Consider the following 17,282-nt stretch of genomic DNA (forward strand, 5'->3'; position numbering starts at 1 on the left):
AGAGGTAGACCAGCTAGTGGGAAGGAACCAAGGGATTGGTTAAAGTGTGTTTGCTTTAATGCAAGGAGTATCAGGAATAAAAGTGATGAACTTAGAGCATGGATCAGTACCTGGTGCTATGATGTTGTGGCCATAACAGAGACATGGGTTTCTCATGGGCAGGAATGGTTGCTGGATGTTCCAGGGTTTAGAACATTTAAAAAGAATAGGGAGGGGGGAAAAAAGAGGAGGGGGTGTAGCACTACTAATCAGAGAGGGTATCACAGCTACAGAAGCTTCCATTGTCGAGGAAGATCTGCCTACTGAGTCAGTATGGGTGGAAATTAGGAACAGCAAGGGAGCAGTCACCTCGTTAGGGGTTTACTACAGGCCCCCCAATAGCAGCAGGAAGATTGAAGAAAGCATAGGTCGACAGACTTTGGAAAAGTGTGGACGCAGTAGGGTTGTTGTAATGGGTGACTTTAACTTTCCTAATATTGATTGGAACCTGCTTCGAGCAGAAGATTTGAATGGAGCTGTTTTTGTAAGGTGTGTTCAGGAGGGTTTCCTAACGCAGTACGTTGACAGGCCGACGAGGGGAGAGGCCATTCTAGACTTGGTGCTCGGAAACGAGCCGGGGCAGGTATCAGATCTTGTGGTGGGAGAGCATTTTGGTGATAGTGACCATAACTGCCTCACATTCTACATAGCTATGGAGAAGGAGAGGATTAGGCAAAATGGGAGGATATTTAATTGGGGAAGAGGAAACTATGACGCGATTAGACACGAGTTAGGAAGCATGGACTGGGAGCAATTGTTCCATGGTAAGGGAACTATAGACATGTGGAGACTGTTTAAGGAACAGTTGTTGCGAGTGATGAGTAAATATGTCCCTCTGAGACAGGCAAGAAGGGGTAAGATAAAGGAACCTTGGATGACGAGAGCGGTGGAGCTTCTTGTGAAAAGGAAGAAGGTAGCTTACATAAGGTGGAGGAGGCTAGGGTCAAGTTCAGCTAGAGGATTACTCGCAGGCAAGGAAGGAGCTCAAAAATGGTCTGAGGAGAGCCAGGAGGGGGCACGAGAAAGGCTTAGCAGAAGGAATCAGGGAAAACACAAAGGCATTTTACACTTATGTGAGGAATAAGAGAGTGGTCAAAGAAAGAGTAGGGCCGATCAGGGATAGCATAGGGAACTTGTGTGTGGAGTCTGAGGAGGTAGGGGAAGCCCTTAATGAGTTTTTTGCTTCTGTCTTTACGAAAGAAACGAACTTTGTGGTGAATGAAACCTTTGAAGAGCAGGTGTGCATGCTGGAATGGATAGAGATAGAGGAAGCTGATGTGCTGAAAATTTTGTCAAACATTAAGATTGACAAGTCGCCAGGCCCGGACCAGATTTGTCCTCGGCTGCTTTGGGAAGCGAGAAATGAAATTGCTTCACCACTTGCGAAGATCTTTGCATCCTCGCTCTCCACTGGAGTCGTACCTGAGGACTGGAGAGAGGCAAATGTAATTCTTCTCTTCAAGAAAGGAAATAGGGAAATCCTCAGCAATTACAGACCAGTAAGTCTCACGTCTGTCGTCTGCAAGGTGTTAGAAAGGATTCTGAGGGATAGGATTTATGACCATCTGGAAGAGCATGGCTTGATCAAATACAGTCAACACGGCTTTGTGAGGGGTAGGTCATGCCTCACAAACCTTAGAGTTTTTTGAGGATGTGAGTAGAAAAGTTGATGAGGGTTGAGCTGTGGATGTGGTGTATATGGACTTCAGTAAGGCATTTGATAAGGTTCCCCATGGTAGGCTCATTCAGAAGGTCAGGAGGAATGGGATACAGGGGAACTTAGCTGCTTGGATACAGAATTGGCTGGCCAACAGAAGACAGCGAGTGGTAGTAGAAGGAAAATATTCTGCCTGGAAGTCAGTGGTGAGTGGGGTTCCACAGGGCTCTGTCCTTGGGCCTCTACTGTTTGTCATTTTTATTAATGACTTGGATGAGGGGATTGAAGGATGGGTCAGCAAGTTTGCAGATGACACGAAGGTCGGAGGTGTCGTTGACAGTATAGAGGGCTGTTGTAGGCTGCAGCGGGACATTGACAGGATGCAGAGATGGGCTGAGAGGTGGCAGATGGAGTTCAACCTGGATAAATGCGAGGTGATGCATTTTGGAAGGTTGAATTTGAAAGCTGAGTACAGGATTAAGGATAGGATTCTTGGCAGCGTGGAGGAACAGAGGGATCTTGGTGTGCAGATACATAGATCCCTTAAAATGGCCACCCAGGTGGACAGGGTTGTTAAGAAAGCATATGGTGTTTTGGCTTTCATTAGCAGGGGGATTGAGTTTAAGAGTCGTGAGATCTTGTTGCAGCTCTATAAAACTTTGGTTAGACCGCACTTGGAATACGGCATCCAGTTCTGGTTGCCGTATTATAGGAAAGATGTGGATGCTTTGGAGAGGGTTCAGAGGAGGTTTACCAGGATGCTGCCTGGACTGGAGGGCTTATCTTATGAAGAGAGGTTGACTGAGCTCGGACTTTTCTCATTGGAGAAAAGGAGGAGGAGAGGGGATGTAATTGAGGTATACAAGATAATGAGAGGCATAGATAGAGTTGCTAGCCAGAGACTATTTCCCAGGGCAGAAATGGCTAGCACGAGGGAGTCATAGTTTTAAGCTGGTTGGTGGAAAGTATAGAGGGGATGTCAGAGGCGGGTTCTTTACACAGAGTTGTGAGAGCATGGAATGCATTGCCAGCAGCAGTTGTGGAAGCAAAGTCATTGGGGTCATTTAAGAGACTGCTGGACATGCATATGGTCACAGAAATTTGAGGGTGCATACATGAAGATCAATGGTCGGCACAACATCGTGGGCTGAAGGGCCTGTTCTGTGCTGTACTGTTCTATGTTCTATAGTAGTTTGTAACCCACATTGATTCTGCATGTTGTGGGAATGGGGTCTTTAATCCTTGAATGTGTTTGGTGTAGAGTTGCTGAGGGCTTGTGGGCCATCATGAATCCTCGTGGTCTTAGGAGTCTTGTTATCAGTTCAGATATGTTCTTGATGAAGGGCAATGTGGTCAGTGTATTAGAGCGTACTGTGCCCTCCTGTTGTCGTCTGTTGAGTAGGCACCTGTGGATGAAGTTGTGAGGACATCCGTTCATAGTGAGGATTTTGTATAGGGGCTGTTCCTCTTTCCTGCATAGTTTTGGAGTGTTGCACTATGTCCTGGCCCATTTAAGTTGTGTCGTAAAGCAGCTTTGTTTGTGGATGTTGGGGTAGTTGCTTCGGAAGCTCAGGATTTGATCAATGTGGGTTGCTTTTCTGTATGCTTAGGTTTGGAACTCCCAGTTATTCATGCACCGTGCTTTAACATCCAGAAACAGAAGTTGACTGTTGTTTTCTTCTTCTCTTGTGAATTTAATCCCTGCGAATGTACTGTTGATGAGGTGGTCTTTTCTAATTTGTTGCATTTAATAATGACAAATGTGTCATCTAACTACCCAATCTACCATTTAGGTTGAATGCAGGGCAGGGTGGTGTGTTCTAGTCTCTGATACTACCATCCATAACGGATCAGACAGTATAATCTCCAAGAAGAGTAGGATAACAGCGCTTCATCAGAGGCTCTATTGATGATATCATCGAGCATGATGATGAAATATCTGAATGAAAACAAGCCAAAGTGGCGAATGAGTCAACAACTTCAAAGTAAAAAGTTCTGGGTAAAATTGATGTACAGAGAGATCTGGGTGTTCAGGTCCATTGTTCCCTTAAGGTGGCAACGCAGGTCAATAGAGTGGTCAAGAAGGCATACGGCATTCTTTCCTTCATCAGACGGGGTATTGAGTACACGAGTTGGCAGGTCATTTTACAGTTGTGTAAGACTTTGGTTCAGCCACATTTAGAGTACTGCGTGCGGTTCTTGTCGCCACCCTAGCAAAAGGACATGGATGCTTTGGAGAGGGCGCACAGGAGGTTCACCAGGATGTTGCCTCGTATGGAGAGCACTAGGTACGAAGAAAGGTTGAGTTGATTAGGATTATTTTCATTAGAAAGACGGAGATTGAGGGGGGATCTGATTGAGGTCTACTAAATCATGAGGGGTATAGAGAAGGTGGATAGCAAGAAGCTTCCTCCTTCTCTGTGCACACATCTGTGCCTTGTGATTAGTGCTGTAAACATACTTCACAATATTTGACTCAGCAGGAACCGAACTATCTTGGCATATCATACATGGACTAACATAGAAAACCACAAACATTTGTTAGAATTCTTGATGGCAGTAAGCATCACGACAGACATACACAAAATCACACTAACCACGTAGTCATATTTACAAAGGATTTGCATGGGATGCTCAGTGGAGGATCAGTATATATTTGATGGGCTGAATGACCTCTTTCCTTTGTACAGATTATATGATTCTATGCTCTGAATCTTGAGGAAAACACAATATACACAGCATAAAACAAAACCACACAGAAGCAAAAAAAGACAGAATTCACTGAAAGTTGTAAACTAATTTAATGTTCAATTCCATTCTCTTTAAACTTACATTCAATGTTAAAAGACAAATGCAAACATTAAAGAAAGAACTTGACAACTTCAAAATATTTTTGATTTACCTGATTTTATATTCAATGATCTTGAGGAGCAAAAGAAGTGACATTCAGGATTTTCTAAAGATGTAAAGTTTGCTAAATGTATGAAAAGTCTTTGTTGATTAATTTAACACTAGTGACAACATTTCTCGATTGACAAAATACAGTATTACAATTTATGTTCAGGAAGTTAAACTGGCCTTTAACAGCAACACAGTAAGTAATAACCAATTAGCAAATCATTTTGCATCCAGTTCGAAATCCTAAATGGAGAAAAGCATTGTCTGAGGTACAAACGTGTCCGCAGATTCTTCAGTATCCATTGTGTATGAAAGGTGTCTTTGCAGGCCAAAAAGTGCCATTTCTGAACAAGTAGAATGATATGTTCAAACTACTGTTGTACATGATTGTATTTATTAGGTGAAGTATGAGAAAAAGTCAAATTTTGTCTGTAACATGACCCAAATTAGTATCTCTTTTCACTGAAGTTTAACAATAGCAGACATCACAAAAAGACAGCATTCCTAATTATTAAGTGTGAACTAGTTATTTAACTTTAAGACACAACAGGATACAACTCTGTATTTGCTTTTACTTAACTTTAAACTTCAGGTAAGATTTTGCTTGCTTCAAATGGTTATTGGAAGCAGAGACTTGATATCAACAGTGTTTGTTAGATCAAAAATGTCATTGACTGATGCTATTTCAATGAGCAAACCATGTTCTTAGCTGCTCTATCCTCCTGATTGCTCAGTATCTGGAATATTTTGCATCCAATTTTATTGGAGTCTGAGTGGAGAACAATACTTGATACTTGTCATGTATATCAGAAAGTTGGCAACATATGGGCCTTCCTAATATCCAGATCTATGAACAAAGACTCGTGAACCTTGTGGATGGAGTTGTGAATTTGATGTGTGAGGAGGAGGAGGAGGAGGAGGAGGAGGAGGAGGAGGAAGAGGAGGAGGAGGAGTATTGGAAAAACAAGTGGGAGGAGCACTTGGAAAACAAGTAGTATGCCTCATGTTAGATTCTGACCAGCCTGTGCTCAGTGACTGAAGTGGAAAGGATGGCGGAGGTGGCGGTGGTGGTGGAGGAATTAAGAAATGATGCATATCATTTGGCACTGGAGTCCAAAATGGAGGAGTATAAGGCCATGACATTAATGGATTGGACATCACAGGTTGTGAACGCATCATATTGATAGATGGATGAAATCCTGGAGGTCTAAATGGTGACCTCTGGTTAAGTGATGTTCCAAGGTTTTCTGCTGACTGAGGAAATCTATAACCTGTTGGATTTTCAAATCTGGTTGAAGAATGATGACGGAATTCATGACCAGGACTGCGTTTAAATCCTCTCCCACAAACTAAATGAACTTGCTTTTGTTGTTGTGCTTGTCCATCTTCCTTTCCACCTAAAGGGATGTTAGTCAACATTATTTTTACACAAGTCAATTATAGCAACATGGTTTTGTTAACACTGAACCAAAGAATATTGTTAAAAAAGTTAACAGCGAGTAGTGGCAAGGTAAAATGCAAAACTTTTTCTGTTCTATATATACACATATGACATCCTAATTTACTGCCTGATGAGCCACTGGCAACCCAACCATAAAATGTAATTTGTTTAATCAATTCTTAAGGCTCAGGCAGTAGCAAAGTACATGCAGTAATAGTGAGAGTGTGCAGGAAAGTGGAATTGAAATGTCCATCAGCCATGATTAAATGCCAGAGTGGACTCGGTGGGCCGAATGGCCTTACTTCCACTCCTATGTCTTATGGTCTTGTAGTTTGGATGTGTGTTTTTTAAGCAGGACAAAAGTGAGCAAAGTTCAGAGACAGAAGTTGGCCAACTTTGTGAGAAGAAGATATGGACTGTCAGACAAGCAACCCATCTCAGGCATTCAATTCACACCTTTTTAACACTAACTTAAGTTTAAAGTTCAAGAATCAGACGCTGGCACCATGAAGTACCAGGGTATTAAATGACAGTCATGTAGACTCACTATATTTTTATTTAAATGTTGGTTAGAAAAATTGTTGGGGTGAGATTTGGAGATTGCTGTCCCCGTTTGCAGAATAGGTGAAAGTCCAATTAAACGGGCCAACCTTGCACAGTGGCATGGTGGTATGATGGCTTGGGGACAATGAAGTTCTTTGATAAAGTGTATTTTTAGATTCAAATGCACATTACCACATTCTTCCCTTCATAAATATAAGATAATCCAAAATACTGTTTAGGGTGTCTCAACTCACACTTTGTGCAGTCCGCTGTGCTCGTAGACTTACAGTGGCTCACTGTCAACGTCTTGATTTTAAAACACTCAGTTCAAACACACTCCCGAGAACCCTACCTTTAACTGGGTAAGTCTTGCCCTGGTTTGTCTTACCAAAATGCAACACCTTGCATTCATTTGAATTATAATCCAACCATCACTTTTTTTGGCCTATTTGACCAAGATCTCTTTGTACTCATGGATAACCTTCACTGTCCACTATACCCCCAATTTTGGTGACATCCATGAATAGACACACTCCCATGGGCTTACAAAAGTACACTGTATATGATCTCCACAAAATCGATGCAGTGGCTGCTGCCTCAGTGTGCCCAGAACCTGGATTTGATTTCAACCTTTGGCGGCTGCGTGGAGTTTGCACGTTCACCCCGGGTCTGCATGTGTTTCCACCAGATGTCCCTGTTTCCTCCCAAAGTCCAAATATGTGTGGATTAGCAATTTTTAAATGTGGGATTACAGGGTTAGGGTAGGTGCCTAGGACTGGATGGGATGCTTTTGGAATGTTTGGTGCAGATTTGATGGGTAATATGGCCTCTTTTTGCACTACAGAGATTGTATGATTCTATGAAAATGGTAACTAACATCATTAGAGACCATGCATTTGAAAATTATTTTATTCTCTGTAGATCCAGTGCTAAAATTAAGGTGACACTTCTGGAGGAACTTTACTCATATGGAAAGTAAATTATTCTTCTTTGCTCCCCCTTTCCCATTTGAAAGATTTCAAACTGAGGACAAATTTTCAAGGCCCAGTAGGGGAAGGATGAAATGCAAATAGCTGATATTTCTCACTGACCACAAAATGCTCTTTGAAATTGTTTAGCTGCAAGATAGTGATTGTATTAATGCAACAAAACTGATTATGTTACAGTTGGAAAACATTCAGTTTCCACACAAATAGCTGTAAACAACATATCTCCTTGAAGAAAGGCGTTTACTTTGTAGCTAGGGAAACTTATAGCTTGACCAATGAATTGCAAGGGATCGTTAAAATCTTTTGGAAGTAATCTACCAGCAAGACTATCTAAACTGACTCACCAGATCGAGTATTTTTATCTCCATGATTTTGTTGCTTCTTTTTCTTCTTTTGCTTTGCTTCCCTTTCTTTTTCATCATCACTGAAATCCAGAGCCTATTAAAAACAATAATCATTTGGTTTACGGTTAATTTTTACATTTCATGGTTTCCTGTCACACTTAGAAATGCAGTAATCAACCACACATGGCTTCTAAATGAGACATCTGTGTGGTCTAAAAATCCCTTAATCTCATTTTAACGACATTATTACCGCACTTGAAGACAAAGTTTAAGAACATTATACCATACTGAGGGTCAGTTGCAGAGACAAAATCATTAAACGATGTGTACTATATTATGTTTCCGATTTGAAGCTTAAATCTGTCACAATTGGGACTTAATTTAGAATCTATTAATATGTACATCTGAAAAATAAATTCATGGGCCTGAACTACAACCGTAAAAATAATTAAACTGTAGAGGAGTACAATTGAACTCAAAATTCAATTTTACAGTGACGTTTGTCAAGGCAATTTATTTTACATTAAATCTAAGTAGTTGGACTAATTCCATCCCAACATCAACAAGCTTTAGCATAATCTGCAAAATTACAAGTTTATACAGAACACCTGCACATTATGCAGATAGTATGAATAGAGTCTACAGTGTTTAGGTCCACGAGTTCGAGAATCACAGTTTCCCTACAATGTGGAATGATGCCATTTGGCCCATCAAGTCTGCACCAACATTCTGAATAACATCCTCCCCAAACCCAACCCCCTTACCCTATTCTTGTAACCCCACATTTTTACCATGACTACATACCTACCTTATACAATCCCTGAACACTATGAGCAATTTAGCAAGGCCAATCCACCTAAACTCGACATCTTTGGGCTGTGGGAGGAAACTGGAGCACCTGGGGGAAACCAACACCAACACAGGGAGAACATGGAAGCTCCATACAGACAATCACCCAAGTCGCTGGCACCTTGGGGTAACAGCGCTAACCACTGAGCCACTGTCCTCCACTAATTTACTGCAGCTATCCAATAAGTAGCCTACCAAGCTAAGCAGTAAAGTCTCAGGTTTGACCTCCAGTCTTCACTTAGTTAATTGTTTTCAGTGACATCATCAATCAGCATGTTATAATTTACCTTGATACCATGAAATATAATAAAACAAAACTGATCAATGTTCAAAGGAAGATAACAAAGAGTGAAGCGGGATGAACACAGCAGGCAAAGCAGCATCTCAGGAGCACAAAAGCTGATGTTTCGGGCCTAGACCCTCTCATCAGAGAGCTCTAGGCCTGAAGCATCAGCTTTTGTGCTCCTGAGAAGCTGCTTGGCCTGCTGTGTTCATCCAGCTTCACACTTTGTTATCTTGGATTCTCCAGCATCGGCAGTTCCCATTATCTCTGATCACAATAGAACATAGAACATTACAGCACAGTACAGGCCCTTCGGCCCTCAATGTTGTGCCGACCTGTCATACCAATCTGAAGCCCACCTAACCGACACTATTCCATGTATGTCCATATGCTTGTCCAATGACGACTTAAATGTACTTAAAGTTGGCGAATCTACTACCATTGCAGGCAAAGTGTTCCATACCCTTACTACACTCTGAGTAAAGAAACTACCTCTGACATCTGTCCTATATCTTTCACCCCTCAATTTAAAGCTATCCCCCCCCTCGTGCTCGCCATCACCGTCCCAGGAAAAAGGCTCTCCCTATCCACCCTATCTAACCCTCTGATTATCTTACATGTCTTAACTAAATCACCTCTCAACCTTCTTTTCTCTAAAGAAAACAGCCTCAAGTCCCTCAGCCTTTCCTCATAAGACCTTCCCTCCATACCAGGCAACATCCTAGTAAATCTCCTCTGCACCCTTTCCAAAGCTTCCACATCCTTTTCATAATGCGGTGACCAGAACTGTACGCAATGCTCCAAGTGCGGCCCCACCAGAGTTTTGTACAGCTGCAGCATAACCTCTTGGTTCCGGAACTCGATCCCTCTATTAATAAAAGCTAAAACACTGTATGACTTCTTAACAGCCCTGTCAACCTGGGTGGCAACTTTCAAGGATCTGTGTACATGGACACCGAGATCTCTCTGCTCATCTACACTACCAAGAATCTTACCATTAGCCCAGTACTTTGCATTCCGGTTACTCCTACCAAAGTGCACCACCTCACACTTGTCCACATTAAACTCCATTTGCCACCTCTCAGCCCAGCTCTGCAGCTTATCTAGAGATAATGGGAACTGCAGATGCTGGAGATTCCAAGATAATAAAATGTGAGGCTGGATGAACACAGCAGGCCAAGCAGCATCTCAGGAGCACAAAAGCTGTGCTCCTGAGATGCTGCTTGGCCTGCTGTGTTCATCCAGCCTCACATTTTATTATCCTGCAGCTTATCTATGTCTCTGTAACCTACAACATCCTTCATCACTATCCACAACTCCACCGACCTTTGTGTCATCTGCAAACTTACTAACCCATCCTTGTACGCCCTCATCCAGGTCGTTTATAAAAATGACGAACAGCAGTGGACCCAACACCGACCCGTGCGGTACACCACTAGTAACTAGACTCCAGGGTCAACATTTCCCATCAACTACCATCCTCTGTCTTCTTTCAGAAAGCCAATTTCTGATCCAAACTGCTATATCTCCCACAATCCCATTCCTCCGCATTTTGTACAATAGCCTATTGTGGGGAACCTTATCAAACGCCTTGCTGAAATCCATATACACCACATCAACCGGTTTACTCTCATCTACCTGTTTGGTCACCTTCTCAAAGAACTCAATAAGGTTTGTGAGGCACGACATTCCCTTCACAAAATAGTGCTGACTATCCCTAATCAAATTATTCTTTTCTAGATGATTATAAATCCTATCTCTTATAACCTTTTCCAACACTTGATCAACAACTCAAGTAAGGCTCACTGGTCTATAATTACCAGGGTTGTCTCTACTTCCGTTCTTGAACAGGGGAACCACATTTGCTATCCTGCAGTCTTCTGGCACTATTCCTGTAGACAATGACGAGTTAGAGATCAATGCCAAAGGCTTCGCAATCTCCTCCCTGGCTTCCCAGAGGATCTTAGGATAATTCCCATCCGGCCCAGGGGACTTATCTATCTTCACACTCTGTAGGATTTTTAATACTTCTTCCTTGTGAACCTCAATCCCACCTAGTCTGGTAGACTGTATCTCAGTATTCTCCTCAACAACATTGTCGTTTTCTAGAGTGAATACTGTTGAAAAATATTCATTTAGTGCTTCCCCTATGTCCTCTGACTCCACACACAACTTCCCACTACTATCCTTGATTGGCCCTAATCCTAGTCTCGTCATTCTTTTATTCCTTAAATACCTATAGAAAGCCTTAGGGTTTACCCTGATCCCATCCGCCAACAACTTCTCATGTCTCCTCCTGGCTCTTCTGAGCTCTCTCTTTAGGTCTTTCCTGGCTACCTTGTAGCCCTCAAGTGCCCAAACTGAGCCTTCACATCTCATCCTAACATAAGCCTTCTTCTTCCTCTTGACCAGAGATTCCACTTCCTTTGTAAACCACGGCTCCCGCACTCTACAGCTTCCTCCCTGCCTGACAGGTACATACTTAACGAGGACACACAGGAACTTTTCCTTGAATAAGCTCCAAATTTCTAATGTGCTCATCCCCTGCAGTTTCCTTCCCCATCCTCTGCTCCCTAAATCTTGCCTAATCTCATTGTAATTGCCTTTCTCCCAGCTATAACTCTTGCCCAGTGGTATACACCTATCCCTTTCCATCACTCAAGTAAACATAACAGAATTGCGATCGCTATGACCAAAGTGCTCACCTACTTCCAAATCTAACACCTGGCTGAGCTCTTTACCCAGCACCAAATCTAATGTGGCTTCACCCCTTGTTGGCCTGTCTACACATTATGTCAGGAAGCCCTCCTGCACACATTGGACAAAAGCTGACCCATCTATAGTACTTGAACTATAGTGTTCCCAGTCAATATTTGGAAAGTTGAAGTCCTCCATGACAACTACCCTGTCTCTCTCACTCCTATTGAGAATCATCTTTGCTACCCTTTCCTCTACATATCTGGGACTATAGAAAACACCGAACAGGGTGACCTCTCCTTTCCTGTTTCTAACCTCAGCCGACGAGTCCTCAAACATCCTTTCTGCAACTGTAATACTGTCCTTGACCAATAATGCCACACCTCCCCCTCTTTTACCATCTTCTCTGTTCTTACTGAAACATCTAAATCCTGGAACCTGTTCAGAGCAATGTTAATTCTGACGCTCTCAAGAGTGAAATATCTGTAGACAGTCATAATCAGGATTAATTCAGCAATGGCCACAGCAAAGTAACCTGGAGGACCCCTACACCCGCTATCCAGCAAAAATGGGACTGAAGAAAGGTCAATAATCACCTTTCCGAACTATCTACTGAATTACTATCAGAGTTCAAAGTATTATTTCAGTGAATACCAAGTAGGAGTTTTCATTGAAGAGATGTTGGCTGCTCAGATATTTTCACTAGCATTTGACTGTTAGTTAAACACACCAAGAGTACTTTGGGCAGAAAGACATCCTCCATTTCTTTTGAATTCAATTAGCTGTTCCAGCTCTCCACTTTCCACCAATCCAGATGGTTTATTTTAATTATCACTGGTAGAGATTGCACAGCATTTGTGCCAGATAGCACCAAACAGTATCCCTTGCAAACACAAATTTAAAGTACAGTTAATATCAATACAGAATTGCTGGAACATGCATTAGATTACTGACAGTTACTAATGTAATTTTCCCAATCACTCACCAATCATTCAAATCAATTTTGTGCAACTCCTGTTCTAATATTGATGCTTCCAGACTGTTACACTACATAATGTATAAAGGAAAACAGTACAACAACTCTCTGGCATAACTGGACATTGTTTTAACTTAGTTATGTATTTTCTCTGTGTAGTAAATGACGGAAATCTGTATTGTCATCCTTAGATGAGACAATAAACCAAGGACCCATCTGTCAAAGCTCAGATGATGGTTAACAATTTCACAGCACTGTTCAAAGTTCTTCTGCTGTCCTAACCAGCATTCTTCCTTTAAAACAACAGAGAAAATCTTGAGGAAATGCAACTGCACAAAAAGGCAGCCCATATTCTATTACAAAATGGATGGGGAGCGTAGCAAGAAGCTTTTTCCCCAAACTAAGGGACTCAATTACTAGGGGTCACAATTTCATAGTGAGAGGGGAAAAGTTGAAGGGAGATATGCATGGAACGTTCTTTACGCAGAGGGTGGTGGGTGTCTGGAAAACGTTACCAGCAGAGGTGGTAGAGGCGGGCATGATAGCGTCATTTAAGATGTATCTAGACAGATACATGAATGGGCAGGGTGCAGAGAGATACAGATCCTTGAAAAATAGGCAACAGATTTAGATAGAGGATCTGGATTGGCGCAGGCTTGGCAGGCGGAAGGGCCCGTTCCTGTGCTGTACTTTTTTTTTGTTCTTTAACCAGAGCTTTATAAATGCTCAGCACTATTTGCTTATTTTTGCGCTCAATTTTGATATCGATGAGCATCCCTCATTAAAAGTATTTTTTTCACCTGAAAGCCACAATCTCACCAGAAATATCCAAATGGGCATTACGACCCAGGCTTCCACACTTTTGGGCAAACTCAGTAAGCCTTTAAAAAGACAGTGTGTCAAGATTCCTGGATTTTCATACCCAATCCTAGCACCGTCAATTTTCACTAGCATGGGATAAAGTTGCAAATTTGTACCCTGGACACCCAACCTGACTAGTTTCATGTGTTTCATAACCATTCCACAACTTCTGTGGAGTCCTAACAGATCCTCAAGGACTCATTTCTTAGAGCCCCTCAGAGGAAGCATAAACCAGTGTTGAAATGGGGACATTTTTAAAAGTATATTTAAAATACCATACTCGGTCCTTGCTCCCCATCCCATACCATTGCTATTATATGGCTAATTGCAAGATATTAAGTCTCAAAATGTTCATTAAAACAGTCATTTGGATCCTGTTTGCCCACTAATCCTACTCAGTCACTAATTTTGTCAGTACCCACCATATGCAACACCACCCCTACCCCTACCACAAAAGTTATTAAACACTCCTTAGAGGATTATCCCTTTTTTTGACTCAATGTCAGTCATTCTATCCAACTGACTTCTTTCCCGATCAGATGCTTTCAGGAATATGTTATAAATCCCTGCTATCATCATCTATCATCATGTGGCTATGTGAACCACATCCAGGTAGAGACACTCAAAAACACAACTCACTTTCATCTTAGGACTAAACGGAAAGCTTAAACAACACCGCAGTATTCTTAATATTTTTCTGGGCTGTTGGAAACTCTACCCTATCCACTTTTAACACATCTCAAGTGTAAACATCTTAGATCATTGTCCTAGTAAACCAATCTGCATCCCCTCTAATCTTCAACAAGCTGCCAGGCTTGCTGTCAGGAAGACCTCAGTACAAGTCACAGTCTTAATTTTACCTTAAATCAAAGGCACAATCTCAAACATAACAATATCATAAATCTCAATTTTAAGAAAAATACAAAACAAAACCCACCAGACAGGCAAAGGTAAAATCATACACTCATTCACTGTACATAGTACTGCCAGATGCTGTGGACCAAGTGCAGGTAAATGGGATTAGTGTAGTTTGGTGTTTGTTGGTTGGCTTATTCATGGTGGGCCAAAGGTTCTGTTTCAATGATGTCTGACCCTGTGATTCTATGCTTAAATCACCACTTTTTCTTTAGTCCCAGCTTTCTAGATTATTTACATCATACAAAGTAGTACTGTTTACATTAGTTCTGAGATCTCGTGAAAACATGGAAAATGGAAACAAATCAAAAAGGTGAGGGCCAGTGAGTATAATTCAAAAGAATATTTCTTAAGCTAAAAGTGTTTACAGATGAGTAGTGTGTAGTTTACCAGTGTTAATTGTTTTTTTTGGTAACTGCAGCAGAAAATCTCTGAACATGATCTGAGAAGAATGTTAATGCCAAAGGCAATGCTGCAAAGATAAATTTCATAAAATAAGAAAATGATTTCCAATCTATATGGAAATATCAGCTCAATCATAATGTATTTCATTTCACATATTTTATGTATTTTATCGAAATGTTTGTGACTGCAATGGATGCAGGTCATTGAGAAGCAAATACTCTTGAATTATAAACAAACTCGGGACAAAAACAAATATCCTTCTCTCAAGCTCACCGAGATTTAGTTTTAAAGCAGATGAGATTGGATTCATTTTAGACAAAAATGCCCAAGCCAAGTGAAAGCCAAGCAAAAAATGAAGAGTCTAAAGGACTAAAGTTTCAGTGTACGCAACAGCATTCATTCTGACCATACAAGGAGCATAGTGCTAAGAGTACAAGGTTCCAGTAAATTAGAACCATTGTGAATCTGATTTGGTTTCTAAACCGGTTTTATAAAGTATACTTGCAAACATCTAAGTGTTATAAAATCATATGGAAAAGGTCAACCAAAAAGCAAGTTGTTCAGTCATTTATTTGAATCTCAAATTTTATGAAGATAAGACCTGCAATAAGAATGCAACACAGCTTTAGGTCCTAAAAGATATCAGCGGCCTCAAACTTCTTTACAAGTAAATCTTGAACCACTTAAATAGCAGTATTCGTGGAGTCATAACTGGCTTGTAACAATTTGCTTCCTTAGTAAAAGTAATTCTAGCTGGTGCCTTGATGTTGAAAGTATTGATTCATTGAGGACAGAGGCTCATTCTTTTCCTGCACTAGCTCGATGTGTTGATGCTGAATAGAGATCTTTGCTGAGCTACTGACTTGAGGCAGGTGCAGTTTTGCACATTAATCCATTTCATGGAGATTCAAAGTCTATGAAGACCCCAGCAGAGACAAAGGCACCCCTGGAGGTGTGAACATCTCCATTCTCATCGAGAAAGGATTGATCATTCATGGCTCAGAGATGTAAAAGAAATCACCTAGGCTACGAAACAATGACCAAAAATGGAGCCTTTCAATATTTGAGTTATTGCTCTTGTACTTTGGAATATATACCCTTAAAGGAAGCAAAGAAATCAGGTGATAAAACCTATCTGTGTGGTTGTTGGATCTTCGATCTGGACAGTGACACAAGCTGGAGTGAACATCTCTCTGGAATACACCAGCCAAACTTTGAACCCTGCCTTGCCCAGCTCTGAAGAAATCGTAGCAGACTAGAAACGCTAACTCTGTTTCTCCCTGCACAATGCTGCAAGATCTGAGAGGTTTCTTTCTTTTCATTTAAAACTTTCAGCATGTGTAATATTTCGCTTTTACATGTTTGATTCATAGTCACCTCTCTTCCAGGTATGCTCACCTTGAAAGATGTTTTGCTTCTGTCTATATTTCTGTTTTAATCACAAGTTCTAACAATCGTATTCCACAAGAAGCATTAACCCTGTGTTTCTCATTCCTATTCATGTGGCCAGACTTGCTGATGTGCTCCAGCTCTGTTTCATTAAAAAGAGCAAGTCTACATCCTTACAACAGAAGAGTCTCTACCGAAAGTCACTGGAGTTTTAGAATTACATATTTCAGGAGAAAAGAAAAACGCAAGCCAAGACTTCAAAACAAAAACAGAATGGTTGCTAACTCCAACAGATCTAGCAGCATCTATAGAAAGAGAAGTAATTAACATTTTGAGTCTAGTGAACCTTTGTCAGAACTGAAAACAATTGAGAAAGGGTGGTAATCATGCAGCTGTTGGTGTGTGGGATAGGGGAAAGAAGTGAATAGAATACATGGAGATCATGGTGATTAGACCTGGACAGCATGGGCTCAGGTTGTACAGGAGGTCAGCATCTCCGTTCAGTGCAGAAAAAGAATGAATTACTTCCTGAACTCCACAAGGGTAATTGCCACCATTTTCTCTGCACAACTGTAAACACATTGCATCATCACTGTAACTTTCTGTTGCTGCATTGGTATGCCCACCACACCATCACATGCATGAAGGGCCCACACCTACCTTGTACACATAATCTTCTAAAGCCTCCTGGGCACTGACTGAGGAGATCTCAGTATCCGCAGAGATGATTATGTACATCAAGTGGTCAGACACATTCTCATCACTCAATCTTGCTCTTATTTTCAATGCAGAATAAACTGTAGCTTAGGGCCACAACTGGTGGAGGCCTTCATCTCATACTCATACTGTATTCAAGGAAGATGAAGACGTCCAGCAGTGATTGAAGTCTAAGTCCAGCTCTACACAATACAGAGATAATAAGTCTAACAATTCAGATATTATTGGCTGCTCCTCTCAGAATTGCAGTCACTTTTCACATTGCACGACATGAAGGTT

The 17,282-nt window shown here is 41.4% G+C and overlaps 1 protein-coding gene across 1 annotated transcript in view; it reads right to left on the bottom strand.

The window, feature by feature from the left end:
- Positions 1-4,573: 4,573 nt before the first annotated feature.
- The window catches only part of naf1 (nuclear assembly factor 1 homolog (S. cerevisiae)), a 251,580-nt gene continuing 238,871 nt past the window's right edge, over positions 4,574-17,282 (bottom strand). The window contains exons 8-9 of the mRNA XM_048533337.2: positions 7,912-8,005; positions 4,574-5,991 (exon numbers count right to left, since the gene is read on the bottom strand). Coding sequence (XP_048389294.2) covers positions 5,429-5,991; positions 7,912-8,005 — 657 coding nt within the window. The 3' untranslated portion in view covers positions 4,574-5,428. The remainder of the gene's footprint in view (positions 5,992-7,911; positions 8,006-17,282) is intronic.

Source organism: Stegostoma tigrinum, chromosome 1, assembly GCF_030684315.1.
Source record: "Stegostoma tigrinum isolate sSteTig4 chromosome 1, sSteTig4.hap1, whole genome shotgun sequence".
NCBI lineage: Eukaryota > Metazoa > Chordata > Chondrichthyes > Orectolobiformes > Stegostomatidae > Stegostoma > Stegostoma tigrinum.